The 16,628-nt window shown below is 38.8% G+C and overlaps 1 protein-coding gene across 1 annotated transcript in view; it reads left to right on the forward strand.

Annotated features, from left to right (window-relative positions):
* AFF2 (ALF transcription elongation factor 2) overlaps positions 1-16,628 on the forward strand; it is a 971,857-nt gene that overhangs the window by 515,351 nt on the left and 439,878 nt on the right. Inside the window, exon 5 of the mRNA XM_078688633.1 lies at positions 11,706-11,792. Coding sequence (XP_078544759.1) covers positions 11,706-11,792 — 87 coding nt within the window. The remainder of the gene's footprint in view (positions 1-11,705; positions 11,793-16,628) is intronic.

Raw genomic sequence — 16,628 nt, forward strand, 5'->3', positions numbered from 1 at the left:
TAGGTATCTAGTTATTGGGATGTAGAGTAGCTGAAGGGAGTTAGAATAAAATGTCATGTTCATGTTTTCTTTTAGCTCTTTAGAGTTTCATAAGGTCTGAGACCACTTGTTGCTCCACATTTAGGCTCATGAGTGTCCAATGGCCAAAATAAAATAGTGAGAAATGTGAGTATGTCGGGTAAAATGCATGAAACACATTTGTTTTATTAACAATGACATTTTGGACATTTTATGAAGAATACAATGCATATGTTTTTAGTTGCCCTGGCCACAGTGCTCCAGACAAGCAAACATGTTGCTTGTTCCTTAACTTCTATTTTATGTGATGAATACAAACCATTTACCATAGCAATCAACATATCTGCTACATCAGTTAACATATTTTTGCAATTATACTATAAACAAGTTGAAAATAAATCAAAGCCTTGTTGGTAGACTAACTGCCACTGAATTTCATTTTAAACAACTGCATGTGGTTGTTTGGCTTGCTCGTCTTCCAAGAAATGTCAAATACCTCCAGATAAAAATGTGCTGAACCTGTGACCCAGCTTCGGAAACAAGCTGCAGTACTTTCTGTGCACAGGCAGCATGCCAGTGGTCAGAAGTAAATCACGTGCTTAAGTCAGCAGTAACAAATGTTGTTTTTTTGCTTCTTTTTGCAATATATTTTTAATTATGCCACTGTGCTTTAGGATAAAGGGCAGTGTGTGCCCTTAATAAAGCATTAATGAGTGTCTTAGAGAGCATTTTCAGAAGATTTCTCATTACCCAAATGTTGAATGCATTCCACTGTAGCTTTTCTCTAGCACTTCTGGTACCTCTTGACAAGGCCTCAGGGCACGAATTAGGTAGGGCCCAATCTTCCAATACATGCATTATTGCATGCAATACATGGATATGGAAGGGTGTTGTTTGCAGTTGTCAACAAGTGCTGGGTTTTCATATCATGCCTAAAGTGTGTACTACAAACCTTTCACAATAGTGTATAAAATCACTTTATGCATGAAGCAACGATGCAGCATTGAGACGGAGAAGTCCCTCTCATGGTGATGGTCACGCACCGCTGCCCCGAGCGCCCTAGCTGCAATGGTGTCTAGCTCCCTTGTGTTGATTTTTGTTGTCATGTCAGAACCTGGATCATGTTTGTGTGCCATGACATGGTATACAACTGTTACCACGCATTTATTACAACGTAATACCATAACCACGCATCTTTTACAACGCAAGAACTTTTACCACGAATACCTTTACAACGCATTACACTACAACGCAGATACTATTACAACGTATACCGTTACAACGTAAGTATAGGTAAGTTTATCTTTTTTTAAAAACATTTATTAGGGGTATTGGGTTTGGGTTTTGGGGTACAGGGGTATTTTTAGGTTTCAGGGATGGGTTTGGGTTTTTGGGTACAGGGGTATTTTTAGGTTTCAGGGATGGGTTTGGGTTTTGGGGTACAGGGGTATTTTTAGGTTTCAGGGTTGGGTTTGGGTTTTGGGGTACAGGGGTATTTTTAGGTTTCAGGGATGGGTTTGGGTTTTGGGGTACAGGGGTATTTTTAGGTTTCAGGGTTGGGTTTGAGTTTTGGGGTACAGGGGTATTTTTAGGTTTCAGGTTTGGGTTTGGGTTTTGGGGTACAGGGGTATTTTTAGGTTTCAGGGTTGGGTTTGGGTTTTGGGGTACAGGGATATTTTTAGGTTTCAGGGCTGGGTTTGGGTTTTGGGGTACAGGGATATTTTTAGGTTTCAGGGCTGGGTTTGGGTTTTGGGGTACAGGGGTATTTTTAGGTTTCAGGGATGGGTTTGGGTTTTGGGGTACAGGGATATTTTTAGGTTTCAGGGCTGGGTTTGGGTTTTGGGGTACAGGGGTATTTTTAGGTTTCAGGGCTGGGTTTGGGTTTTGGGGTACAGGGGTATTTTTAGGTTTCAGGGTTGGGTTTGGGTTTTGGGGTAAAGGGGTATTTTTAGGTTTCAGGGTTGGGTTTGGGTTTTGGGGTACAGGGGTATTTTTAAGTTTCAGGGTTGGGTTTGGGTTTTGAAGTACAGGGGTATTTTTAACATATATATTTACAAATTAATAAATAAAAACTAATATAATTAATTAAAATATTTAATATTAAAATAATAAATTAATAATTAAAAAAAAATATTAATAATAATTACATTATTTTAACATATTATATACTTACCTATACTTACGTTGTAATGGTATGCGTTGTAATAGTACCTGCGTTGTAGTGTATTGCGTTGTAAAGGTATTCGTGGTAAAGGGTCCTGCGTTGTAAAAATTGCGTGGTAATGGTCTGCGTGCTAAAAGTATGCGTGGTATCATCATATATCCCATGACATAGGCCTGTCTCAAGGATTTATGCCTCTTTGGACCGGTAGGGACACCCAAAGTGCTACCCTTATAGTGGTGAAAGGTTACTGCCTTTGCCAGGAGTTAAGCAGCACAATAAAGGTGGTGGCATACCATGAAGTGATCAGTAGGAGTGAATAGGCCTTTTTACCTGTGACACTAGAGTGAGGCCTACAGGCTCACTTGTTTAATATTCTGCAACTTTGCGCTTAACTCACACTTAGCCTACATTGGGCTGATGTGTAGTGCTGTGCACTGTGTTATACATGTGCTGGATGTATGTGTGCCTGTGAATGGTATACTATAGGGATGACACAATGGTGAAATGGGGAGCTAGGCTCTTTGGTTCTCTTCAAAGAGTGTTCTTTGATTAGGAGAGAGGTCACTAGAAAGGGACCTGGGGGCCTCTCAGGAAGGAGATGGGGATGATAAAAGAATCATGAAAGGTATGGCTGTGGCCCTGGGGTATCTTTTTGATACACATGTTACTGAGGCTGACATCCAGATGTGACCCGCAATTCAGTCACAATGGCCTGTGTTGTGCGGCTATCAGATTTGGAGTTACTTCTGCTGTGGCAGGCTGATTTGTGAAGAAAGGGCATGTCAGAGGAGAGGGCACTCTAAAAGTAAGCAGACCCCCAACATACATTTCAAAGACCAGACTCACATTTGGTGTCTCGAAACCATAAGACAGGGAGCTAGAGTCTCCCAAAATTGTTAACTGTCATGCATCTAGATGATCTGTGTGAGGAGGAGAAGCTCTGCAAGACTTCTACCTGTGACCAGGACTGGTGGCCAAGGCATGCCAGTCTCCCAGTTGGGTAAGGGGACATCACCTAGAGAATCCAAGACCACCTGCCCCTGGAGCCTGGAGCACTTGTGCATGTCTGATTGCCAAGGCCAGTGTGCCTGTGAGGAAGACCAGAGCATTGAAGGGAGTAGGAGGCCAATGTATTTTAGTTGAATACTGTGGTTATTTGAGATGTGTTTGAGCAACAGTGTGCACCTTTTGAAATAAGTGCTCTTTTTTGTTAAAGGGTCTTTTTCTTAGCTCATCTTCTTCGTATCTGATTCAAGAGAACAAAAAAGGTGTGTTGCTGATTACCACGGTGCCCCTGGATCCCTGTTTAAGGACTGTTAGTAACCCAAAAGCATTGATGCCACTTCAATTATGTATTGGGTGGAGTTCTGTGAGGCTGCAGAATCCTGTCTTTCACATTCAAGTGTTGTATGAACTAAGTTCAATCGTGTCACCCTTGGGTAGGAAAGTAAGCCTTGTAGAGCTGAGATCGAGACTCAGTTTTTGCAACAATGTTCTCTCTTAGCAATAGCAGGTCTGATAATTAATGTTTTTCTGTGTAAGATAAGATAACAATTGGACTCCTGAATCAATAGTGTAGTCTAGATTGAACAGCCAGGTCAGGTCCTCAGGAACTAGGCCTGGACAGAATTCAGTGTATTTAGGCTCACTAATGAATCTCAACAAGACAAACTATTCCTCTTGTAGCAGGAAAAGTCAGATTTGTATATGATTGCTCCCCATACGGATTGGTACAGTGGGTAAAATGAATGGTCTGGAATGCAGCCTGAGTGTATGCCTAGACTTTTTGAAGCATTTCGCTCATCACCTTAAGTTGTTTTCTATGTGTGAGCATAACACCAATAAATCTGTCACTTTTGGCTGCAGATTACAATTGTTGTGCACAGATAGTTTAGTCAATTGGGTCCACTGTGACAAATAGGCTGGTGGTGACAAAACCTAATAAAATACATTTTGTAACAATGTCGTAGAAATCATGATATGGCAAAGTTAAAAAAGATGATGTGGACCTTCCAAACATAGACATACAAATGGAGCTGGTAGGCCTCCATTCACATGCCCAGCTACATGGAAATTGAAAACATATAGCTTCTGCTCTCAGTGGGTCTATACAACAGAGTAGTGGGTAATGGTAACATAAAGCCTACATAAAAAAAAAACTATTTATAATCATCGAAAGGCCAATTTATAATCAGAACAAGGCCAAAGTAACATAGAAACCTATACATCAACATTCTAAAGCCTTACAAATATAGCAACATATTAAGTGCCAATTCTAAACAACTTTGTGCTTGGGGCACAGAAAAAAATCCATTAAACACAAGCCCATACCTGTAGAAACAAAATAAATGTAAGCACTTTTTACACACTTAAATGGTTCTTACTAGTGCATAATATATAACTACAAACTGTCAAAAAGTGGAGAATTAATTTGGAAAGGGGTAACGTTACACGCTTAATAAACACACCCTCATTAGGTCCCAGCACACATCTCAGTGAAACATTGCTCAACCTCTAAAAGTTATGACACAAGCAGCAAGCAATTCCCCATATTATTCTGAGTTATGTTCAATTTGTATCAACAATTTTAAAGTCAGGCCAACAGCACAATAGTATTTCCAAACTAATTTAGAAGGTAGGCATACACACATTGGGGCAGGTGTCAGATTCACCAGTGGGTCATCCTAATCACAGTTTTACCATCAAACTTCATGACTTTTCTGGAGCTCTCAATTTCCAGTAGATCAAGGTAGACCCATAGTTCCAGTGTTTGGGTGCCAGCATCACTCTTTCAGCCCTTTCTTTCCAGGACCAGGATTCTTCTGAGGAGGTGCTGGTGAGGTGCCAGTCATATCCTGTGTACTAGCCTGTTATGGGACACATTTCATAAGCTCCACTTATTTATTCTCACACTCTTTGCTTCCTGACTTTGTAGCAATTAATATTTGCTTTACTAACTACAATTTTTCAGAAGCACTAAAACCAAATTATCTTACTTCATCTTCAATCGTGAGAGTATATGGCTCTCACTTAGACACCCCTATTCAAATGGGATATCCTACCTTCTGGCAGAGTCAGAAACTGGTTCTTGCTGCTGCTATTTTTGAAGCCTAAATGTCTATCAAAGCCCTGGAAGTGAACGAGACCAACTCTGTCAGTCCCGTTTGTCATCTCAAAATCAAAAGAGTAGGTGTGAAGATTGCCTTTATTCTGCTAACTCTTCTTCTATTCTCCAAGATGGCAAATACCTATTGGTTTGCTAATACCCTAGCTTCCTGGGCCAAGAGGTCAAGCCAGTGTCTGCTGGGAGCATTGTTGTTAACTCTAAGGCATGAATATGTTTTAGAGATCTGGGATGGGGCTGAGAGGCAAAACTGATTTGAAACCGGTTTTGTTTCAGACCTCATAAAGATTAGTTTTATAAAGTTATGTTTCCACTAAAGTTATACCAAATCTATTTTGTCATTATTTTGTAAACTACGGGGAAATATCATTGCATAAAGTTTATAATATTTCCCAAACAGACATGTGAATCACTAATTTAATCACAGCTAAGACTGTAATCGAAACTCTAGCTTAACCGACACAGGGAAGACAGCTTGTTGGGCATGTCTTCAATGTGCGGGCACACAATTCCTAATATGAAGTGTGGCACTTTTTAAAAATGGTAAACACCCTGACCTTTGAGTTTATAAGACACACTGTAGTGGTAACGTATGAATATATAGGTTTTCCAACATGGATAAGGCACATTTCTTTCTCATTTGTCACAGCATTACTTTTAAACTGGAGCCACGTCAATGCACAGTGGTGCTTCTGGTAGCAATATATTTTTGTTGTATATGTGTGTGATGTAAATATATACTGCAGTCCACATATTATATGATACTTTGTCCCTACTGGTGTTATTTGTGTGCCAACTTACAATGGCCTCACTGCACAATAAAAAACACCAATTAGGTGAAACTCACTTTTCAGTATTGTTAGACCTGGCATCTTTTGGTGTGTTTCCACTTGCTTTTTGCTTTTGGCCTTCTAGTTTTTAGTCTGTTTTATGTATCTGCGCACTTTCTCCGTGCTGTTCAGTGTTAAAGTGCAAATGCTCCTCATGTAAACTGTGTTATGGATTTGTGTTTCCATGATTGGCATATTGGCATATTTGGTTTACTAGTATGTCCCTAGTAAAGTGCACTAAGAGTGCCAAGGCCTGTAAATCAAATGTTGCTAGTGGGCCTGCAACACTGAATGTGTCACCCACCCAAGCAGCCCTGAAAAGAGGTCTCAGGCATGCCACTGCAGTATCTGCATGTAGTTTAGAACTGCCATGCCGACCTGGCAAGTGCAGCCACTTGCCAGGCCCTAATCTCCTGTTTTCTTAAATGTAAGTCACCCATAAGGTAGGCCCAAGGTACCCTTGTGGACAGGGTGCTGTGTATGTTAATAGTAGGACATGTACTGATGTGTGTGCCATGTCCTGTTGGTGAATTACAGTGTATTTCGTTTTTCACCACTGCAAAGCTACCTGTCCCATAGGATAGAATGGGAGTTTTACTTATAACATCTTATAAGCATAAATTCCCATTGGAACAAGATGGGGAAATTGAGTTTAGTATGCCTGGACTCAGAGTGTAAACATAAATCTTTTAATAAAGATGATTTTTATGTTCTGTAGTTTGAAATACCACTTTTAGAAAGTAGGTATTTGCTTGCTTAGCCATCCTGTTCTCTTCTAGTTCTGGCACGTTCTTGATCTACATCTCCTCAAACAACACTTTATGAATATTTTACCCTCCTATCTCCTAAAGCAACCCTAAACCTGTTCGCTCAATATCCACGTTCCCCTACCCCATCCTTTCGCCACAAACATGCCTCTCCCATCCATTTCCTTTCCACATAAATCCATTTATTGTTTCTTTCAACCTCAATAGGGCATTCTCTACACAAATACATGCAGTCTACATTATTAAATGTTCCCAGTCAGAGTAGTCCTTTAAACCTAGTACTGCAGTAAATTTGAAGGAGTATTCCTGTAATCCTCAAAAAGTAATGTGACTCCCCCCTAAAACCTATTTTGAATGCTGGAGTAGATCAGTCTGAGTATATCCCCAGTATTTATGAATCCCACCTTGTAAATCGGGCTCCCATATGGCAGGCAGATCACACTTGTGGTCGCTGTCCCAGCACAGGAAGCAGTCATCTCTGTCAGCTCACTTTTGAGAGGCAATAGCACTATAGCAGACCTCACTATGGTATATATATTAAACTCTCTCTGAACCTTTCATTGCACACCAAGTAGTTAAACATAATAAGGATAATACTATGGAACACCTTATCTGTGAAACCCTTAGACAACCCAAAAACTTGCAAAACCACAGAAAATATAAAGGCTTTTCATCAGTCATACAAACTCCTACCTCCTACACCATTGAAAAACAAGGACTATTTTATCTGATGCAACCTACAGTGCATCATTTGTAAAATATTAAGCCTAAAACATATTGGAATAGGATGATCTCTTTGGAATGTGCCACTGCTGACCCCACTTAAGGCACAGGTGCGCTTAAAGGGCTTGCTGAGGAGATACATTGAGAGGAGAAGCAGAAGGTCATCAGAGCGACAGTACACCGGAAGGAGCATAACAACATCACAGTGTGGTGTTATGTGTTTATTCACCACAGAGTTATGTGCTTATTCACTAATAGGTTTCTCTGTGATTTCAACAGAAATAAGTGTTAGTACTCATTAAAAGATGCCTGAGTCCAGCACCCAAACAATGGGATAGAATAAGCACTGCATAGGATAAACCTATTGCAAGAATAAGTAACTAATGTCACGCTACTGGGGCCTTCTGTTTTATCATTGAGAACCAGACTGTGGAGCTGGGTTTTATGTGAGAGATACTGGGTAACTAAGGTATACAAATTCAAAACATAAGGCCTTATTTAGAGTATTGCAAATAGGATATTCTGCCAAAACTTGTCAGAGATCCCATTTGCAGTATTACAAGTGCATTAGGCTATGGTGTACCTGCATATTGATGGACAGGATTTCTGCCTAATTTGTGACAGAGTATCCCATCTACCAGACTGTAAATAAAGCACAAAAATGTATTTACTACCTTATAGACATACACCTACATCAAACAAATGTACCCACACTGAAGTAACGGATACAGTCTAAAGGCTTTGGGGGTGATTTAGAGTTTGGAGCAGACAGAGTAACTGTCACAAATACAATAAAGTACCCTATCTGCCAAACTGACAGTCTGTCTGCCCTATTTAGGGTTCGGAAAACCAATAAATTTCCATCGATTGAGTCCCTGTTGGCAATCTTGACAAAAAGCTACCACTGATAGCCCTGCACAGTAGACGCCATCAGAATGAAGTCATCACACTGCCTGCTGTATTTAAAGTGGACAGTATGATGTGGTTTATTTCTGTCCATCACTGTGGTGTTGGGAGGGGGGGTCATTAGTGCTTTTTTATTTCTCAATAACACTTCCACTTTTGGAGTTTGGTTTTGAAAAACAAAAATGCTAAAAGTTTGGTGGATGGCCATCAATACCAATGTCTTCCATCCACCAATATTTTTTTTACCTTGAAAGGAGCAGCGGTTCCTATCAATGTACAGAGCTGACCGCTGGGTCGGCAGTCATCTCCGAATAAGACTACCATCCATCATGGTGGTGGACATTAAGTACTCTATCATCCTTACAGATGGTACACCAGGTTCTGTTGGCTTAATCAGGCCCATACTGTCTCTTGTGCAATAACAGAGAAAGAAAATCACTTAAGACAAATAGCATTCACAAAAAAACATGTTAGCTAAGGTCACTCATAACCACTCTCTGACACTCACACACACACACATACCCCTACCTAAAATACATGCACTGCAGGTTGTACGTCAGGTGTAGGTGTTCTAAGCTGAGTAGAAAAGGAGTGTGTATGTTTGAAGCGTTTCAGTTAAAACCACATTCTCAGAAGCCAGTTTGTGACGGCGAGAGGTTGGGATATCTACCCAAGGCAGTTCTACCATTAATTACAATTTGAAAAAATGTAATTTAATTTTGCATTCTGTTTTACCTGGGCTACAAAGTAAGTCACTAACAGCTAAGAACATTCTGATGGAACAGGCGAACAATGTTTAACCAAACGTGCAGCTGAGATTAAGCAAGCTCTCGGTTGTACTTGGTAGGAAGTTACCACACTGCAAGCGGAAGCGCTCATTTTGACCGTTTGATTTATTCCTAGTCAGTGTGTCGTACTGGAAAGAAATCTTCATGTTATATGTGCTTAACGTGAAAAACAAGCAGCCAGACATGAGCCAAAGAAAATATCCACCATACAAAACTAATTCCTCTAGAAAATGTGTAAATAGGGCGTGTGCAAACAATCGACTGACTCTTGCTTTTGTGAACATGGACGTCGTTGTGCTCAGTTCAAGAAACAGTGACTACAAGAGACACACATGCAGAAAACATAACCGCACAGGAAGTCATGCATTCGAAACATGTGAATATACGTCCAAGTTGACCGGTGGCCTCCTACAGAAAAATATAAAGGGGCTTCTTCACAACAGATTCAAATGTAAATATTTGTCGTACCCGTCTGTGTTTTATCTTCGATTAATTCGTGAATTGATTGATTGCATCTTTCGTAAAGCGGTGCATATCAGTCACTGAGTATTTTTTCATTCATTTCTAACAGACATCGTTCCTGTGGTTATTAAAAGTGAAACCGCAGCAGAGTTGTAAATTTGAAACTTTAAATGTGGTGTTACAGCACCACGCCCAGAGCGATCTTATTGTAGCACATATATTTCGGTTAGATGCAAATGATATTTTAGTCTTTACTCTGTTCCTGTGCGGATAGGACCTGTAGATGTGTGTGAGTAAATAAGAAACATGACAGTACATTAATTTAACATATGTTGCCACTTTTATTAACTAGCAAATCTATACTGCAGATAATAGTTTTCTTTAAATTAAGATTTTGATAAATACAGGTGAGTTGCACATGTGAAATTTCCCAAAACATTTTTTTGTGCGTGGTGCTATTGTGCTTGCTTAATTTTACACAGATTGTGTGTTGGAAAATAAACTTCTGGTGTGAATTTTTTGTGTGCGCAGGTGTTTGAATTTAAAGCAAACTGATCGTGTTAACATCTGAAATATGTTTTCAGTTTATATTTACATTAGCAGTGCTATGTCTGCCTCATTAACAATGTTAACCAATGTTAAATCTGCACATTGTTATTAAGTAACTCTTTTTGGTAGAAATAAGACTGCCCATGATTCAGGAGGGTCGGGGTCTGGGTGGGATTTCTGAAAAACAGCACTTTGGTGTATTCTACCATTTGCTTAAATTTTTTTAATTTATGTATTTTTTTAATTTGTTTTCATATTTCAAATTTAGGCTTTAGGTTTGGGAATCCCAAGCTGATAATGTTGGTTGTGACTTCACAGAATTGTGTTGTGCCCACAATTTGCAGATTTTTCACCACAATGGGTTAATTTGCAGTTTGTATTGTCTAAGTGTGCTTTTGGAAGGGGTCAGACATCTTTGTCAGTAAGTAGAGTCACTGATTTATTGGATACTTTTCAAGGTGAGTTATACCACGAAATGATATACATAAGTTGTGATGTATCTCAAAGTTATTGCAAAGGTCAGGGATGACTTTTTTGAAAGAAGAAGATTCTTCATTCTTAAATCAAACAATCATTTCTTTGTGCTTGTGATGGACCTATTCACCTATTCATTATTGATATCAGCTACCCACAACTCGCTAAGTAGGCTTCAGGTGGTTCAGAACACCGCTGCAAGATTAGTTCTCAATGCCCCTCCTAGAACTCCCTCCTGCCCTCTTTTGGATAAGTTGCACTGGCTGCCGATTCGTGAACGGGTAAAATTTAAAACCTGTTTTATAATCCACAAGAGTATTTATGGCTCTTGTCCTTTGTACTTGGCTGAGAAATTTGTTCCTTACAACCCAGTACGCACTCTCCGCTCCAGCAATCAATATCTACTTCAGGTTCCTTCTATAAGAAGGTCGAGACTGGGCGGAAGAGCTCTTTCATTTCTGGGTCCCACCCTTTGGAACAAACTGCCCTTTACCCTCAGACAGTGTACCAATCAGAGATCCTCCTTCGGGAGTCGAGTCCAGCGCTATTTAAGCCTATAAATAAATAAATAAATAAATTAGATTATGAATCAACAACATTTCTGAATACTTTCCCTCAGACATGATGACATTTTAATTTCCTGGAAGATCTGCTATTATAAATTACGTACCCTTTCGCTGTATTGCCAGAGCACATTGATGATAAATTAGGTAGGTCTGCTGGAATCCGGTCTGGTGCATGATGAGTTGAGGTTTACTAAGTTTTCATCGTAGTCATCTTTCTGGTATGCCTGCTGGCAAACTGTACTCAATTTGATAGACAGATACAGCTTGATATGCTACTTTTATATGTGTAGGTGCATAGTAATCTGGACTCTGTTTATTTTCCACTGCCTTTTAGGAGATGACTCACTCCTGGCCGCCTCCCCTTACTGCTATTCACACCCCTGGAAAGGCAGAACAAACTAAGTTTGCCATTCCTTGCAAGGTATGTATCTGTTCAATATTATTCATATTTGTTTTATAATTGATGTACTTTATATGCAGGTATGCCTTTCGCCCTCACCTGAGTTGAAGTCTTCTATTTTATAAGACATACGTGATGAGCTGGTAAATGAATCAATAACATTTAAGTGCAGAAGGTAAAAGGGGCCAATTTAAATGTTGACGGAGCGGGAACTTCATTGCAGCTGCGACAGAGATCCCTCCCCGCCACCATGATGGTCTAATCCCTCATCCCACTTTTGATTCGGGTATACCATAGTTTGATGGCGGCAGATACTACTCAATATCCACTGTGATCAAACTTCTCCGACGACCCAATGGAGTAAGGGTCAACAGAGATTTGGCTATATGTATATGCACCTAATTTAGATGGATGGACATATAGCTGTTTTCAGTGCCATCACTACCAGGAAAAACCGTGAAGTAAGGGGCACTGAAAAGTGCTCAGTGCCCTACTCACCATGGGAAGGGAAGAAGCTCCCATGGTGAGTGGGGGCATTGTTTTTTAATTTTCATAAAGAAAATCCCACTTTGGGATTTTTGGGGGGAAATAAAAAGAAATTGTAACTTTGTGATATGGCCCAATCATGTTTAAGGAGCCTTAGCAAAGTTATAATGCATACACAGAAACCGTCTTGACAGGACACTTCAAACTTTGATGGGTGGCATCTCAATCAGGGTGACAGAGTAATTTACTCCATTGGCCTGGTGGAGGACCTTCATGTTGATCTTGATAACCACCTTCCATGATAGATGCTTGCACCTTTCGGGAACACCAAATATTTGGTGGATGGAATGTTTGAAATAACCCCTGCCATTTGCTATGTCTCAGGGACCGATCTTATGCATATCATGCTTGGTCCTGTCCTTGTCGGGACAGTTGAATTAGAACTTCCAAAGAAAGTCTCCTCTTAACAGTACGAAGAGCAACCCCGGACTTGTAGTTAACTCATTATTGAGATTCATTAATATGGCACAGAGAGCACAGGGCTTGGTCTGAACATACCTATCACATTTAGGTCATCTCACTGAGAAAACAAAAAACATTATTAGTGGAATACATGAATTGCTTCCAGTCACCAGGAGTTTTTTCCTCATTAGGGTGACAAAATAAAATAGGCATTGGTGCAGGTTGAGATACAAACTGTACAACTTTGTGGCTTTTACAAATTAACGATTATTTCATTAATTGGTTGGGAAGGTCTTCCTAGCAGGTACAAATTGAGGGCTGCTCTAAAATGTACCTTGTTTTCCAGAGAGATATGTTTTTCCTTGATTGCACCTAGGAATAACATGTTGGTCTGAAATATGTTACTATTAAAAGGAAATAACCCACAATGTCTGCCCAACTGCCAGCTTCCATTCTATATGCTGTGCAGCCCTTATGTTTTCCTGGTATTTGAGAAATGACAAAGTGATAATGACTCAAAGAACCACAAAGCCTATTCTCAACTCAGTGGTATAGAATATCTTGGACAATGATCCAATGTACTAATGGATACATTAATTGTAGTACATAGGTGATAAACAAAATATGTATTAATAAAAGTTAACTTGATGCAAATCAAATGTAGGTGATAAAATAATAATATCATCGTTTGATCTAGTATCATAACTGGAGCTAATTGTAGGTTGAGAAATGCTGATTATGTTGGAGGTTTCAGTAAAAGATGAGCAGAGATACTTGGTCAATATTAAAACTACATTTCACGGCATATTCATGGAGATAAGTCAAAAAGAAGTGGTTGGAAAGTAGTATCCTTGCAAGGAAATGTGTTAGGAGACAGTGCCTTACAATAATCCAATAACAAAGGAGAATATTCTTATGAATATTTTATCTTATCCCCGGGACCTCTTATCTACAATTTCAGATCTCCTCCTTCTCTCTTTGCCAGCTCCCCTCTTTTGTTGCCTTCCATTTTTCTAACCCAATCAATTCCCTTCTACTTACTTCATATCTCCATTTGTTTGTTTTATTTCTCTTTAATTTACCTTATTCTTCTTTTTTCCCAGTTAACTTCCCTTGTCTGGGTTGCATAGACTTGGAAAAAGACATCCGCCAACTGTGATGCTTTAAGTCTCTAAAGCCCATTTACGGTTAACAAAAATAAATAAACAATTGTTGTTGTAATTCCTAAAATATTAGGAAATGTAAGGAATCGACTTCCTATACACTAGGGCCCTGTTTCCAAAACAGTCTCCGCACTTGGGGTGGAAGCTATGCCATTGTAGTAGGATCTTCATACTCATGACTTGATCTCCATACTGCAGCTTCCTATTGCGGAGATCCCGCCATGGCTGTGGAGCTCCACCCTGAGTGCATGGCTTCTTTGTGAATCAGGGCCTTGATCTAGAAATAAATCCCAGCTCAGGTATTGAATCTTTTTCAATTTATATTTTTCCCACAATTCTAAGTCTATTACCTGGAAAAATAGGATTCCACACTGTTTAATTTCCCAAAAATTATATTCACCACCTGTGATTGTCCATTTTGTATTTTTTTCAAAATGAGGTTGTAAGCTTTGTTGTAGTAGTACACTTGCCATAATTGGTAATTTGCCCTGCTGTATAGTTGTCTTAACATGTGACTGAGACCTGGCTTTAATGTTTCCAATAGTGTTTTGAGTCATTCATAATATATGTGTTGATGGCTCAAATGTATATCCTGCATTCTGCCTGCATTGTTCCTTTCGGTGACTCTAGTTCCAAATGTCAGTGTAGGGGGTGAGCGGATAGCAACCAGGTAGAGGGTATGTTTCACTTAGTGAGCAGTTAATAATTCATAACCCTCAGTGGATACTACCCACTGCACTTCCAGATTACTCAATGTCCCTAGTTATTTGAGCCTCTGTTCAACTGGTTGCATTGATCATCCATGTTTATGCATCCACTGACAATGCATCACAATAATGTCATCTCTGAGTAGCAACGTCCCAAATTTTGGTGAATAGTTTCATATGGACATTGATATGAAGCTGGAATGAAAATGGTGCCTAGTTTCCTAGTACAATACATTCTAGCACAGGATGTGTGTGCCATAGATGTGAACTACGTTTTAAAGAAAGGCAGTGAACCAATAAGAGTAATTGCTGGAGTTTTGAACTCTATTGTCTCAAGGTGGGTAACAATTATGACAGTTCATACAGCCAGAAGAATATTGGGCTGTGTCAGGATAGGTACAACCACATACATTTCTTCCACTATATTTTCATCACAAACAGCATTGGGTCATGTTCTGGTGCACACATTTTTTTATTGAGCAGCATCACAATGATAAAATATTTCATCAAACATAAAAGCATTAATTAAATGCAATAGAATCAATAGCAACGTAACTGCTAAAGTACAAAGATAAAGTGTTGTAAAACAGTAAATTCATTACAAAATAAAAACAACACACATTAAGGGAAACCTATGTAGGAAGCAAATGATAAAACATAGCTCAAAAATCAGAAAATCATTCCACTCTGAATTATCTATAACATCTCTTGATGTTATTACCCAAAATCTTGATGAAAAACATGTTGAACCACATGAAATACAGAGAAGTACTTATTTGTTAAAGCATACAGATATCCAAACAATCTTACACCACTTATTTTTGTATACCACATCTTTACAGTGGGTATATATTTTGACTTCCAGCGTTGCACAATGAGAGAATAATTGACAGATATTCCAATAACAATACAATATGGTACAGATTTTTGAAGGTTTCTCACAGTCCTAAAATATTTGAACAGTGTTAGACATGCACTAGGCTGGATATTTGTACAAAGCATATGATTCAGACAATGAAAGATAGTATGGCAAAAGTCAATCAATGCAGTTTAGGTAAAGAAATCATGCAGCTAATCTCCCAAAGCATTACTATGACATCTTAGGCATTGTTCTTACATGGAAGGATATATCCTATGCAGAACACTAGTAGTTTAATATACTATCCATCTTGAAAGACAAGACATCCTTTGACAATATGATAGGTAACCCATAGTTTCCTGCCATACTCCTGGTGTTGTACTGCAATTTCTACCTTTTATGATTTTATCCTACAAATTGGGGATCATCAGTGAATTTTGATGAAAAACCTTATATCAATTCCCAACCCCTAGAAATGTGTTCTTAAACAATAACTTAAAAATCATATAGGCGAACTCATTCATTATACCATAATGTTTTTTTTAAAAAGCTGCTTATCTGAGCAAAACTAATCATCAATGATCTGGTCTATACCCGGCCAAACTTTCCACAGTTGATTTGAAACAAAGTCCCCTACTTGATTAAGCCCAATTTCATTAGACTGCTTTATTATATGATTAGACATATCAAAGCCCAAGTACAGCTATTAGCAACATAAACAAATGTCAACTAGAAATACTTAATTCTTTAAATAGCTGCTTAATCTGTACAGATATAGCATGCAGATCGTTGTATCTTGGTTTTGTTGGACAATTTGGTGATTTCAGAAAGACAGGAAGATCAATTTCTGATTCTCTGATTATTTTAATAAGAAACACGTTATAGAACTCCACTTCTTTGCTAACAGATGCTGAGGCTATTTGTGTGTATAAGAGTTGCATGGTAATAAAGTCTGAGATGTGGAAGAATTAAACCCCCAGCGCCTTATCTAATTTAACTATTGAACATTGTCCTAGTGGATGCTTATTATTGCAAATAAATTTGTTAATGAATGTATCAATTTCTTGAAAATAAATGCAATTAATCTTAATTTGAACATAGGCAAACAAAAATAAAAAATACTGATAAAATGGAAATTTAAGTATTTTAGTGAGGCAGATTCAATGACTTATTGATAGCA

This window comes from Lissotriton helveticus, chromosome 4_1 (assembly GCF_964261635.1).
Source record: "Lissotriton helveticus chromosome 4_1, aLisHel1.1, whole genome shotgun sequence".
Taxonomy (NCBI): Eukaryota; Metazoa; Chordata; class Amphibia; order Caudata; family Salamandridae; genus Lissotriton; species Lissotriton helveticus.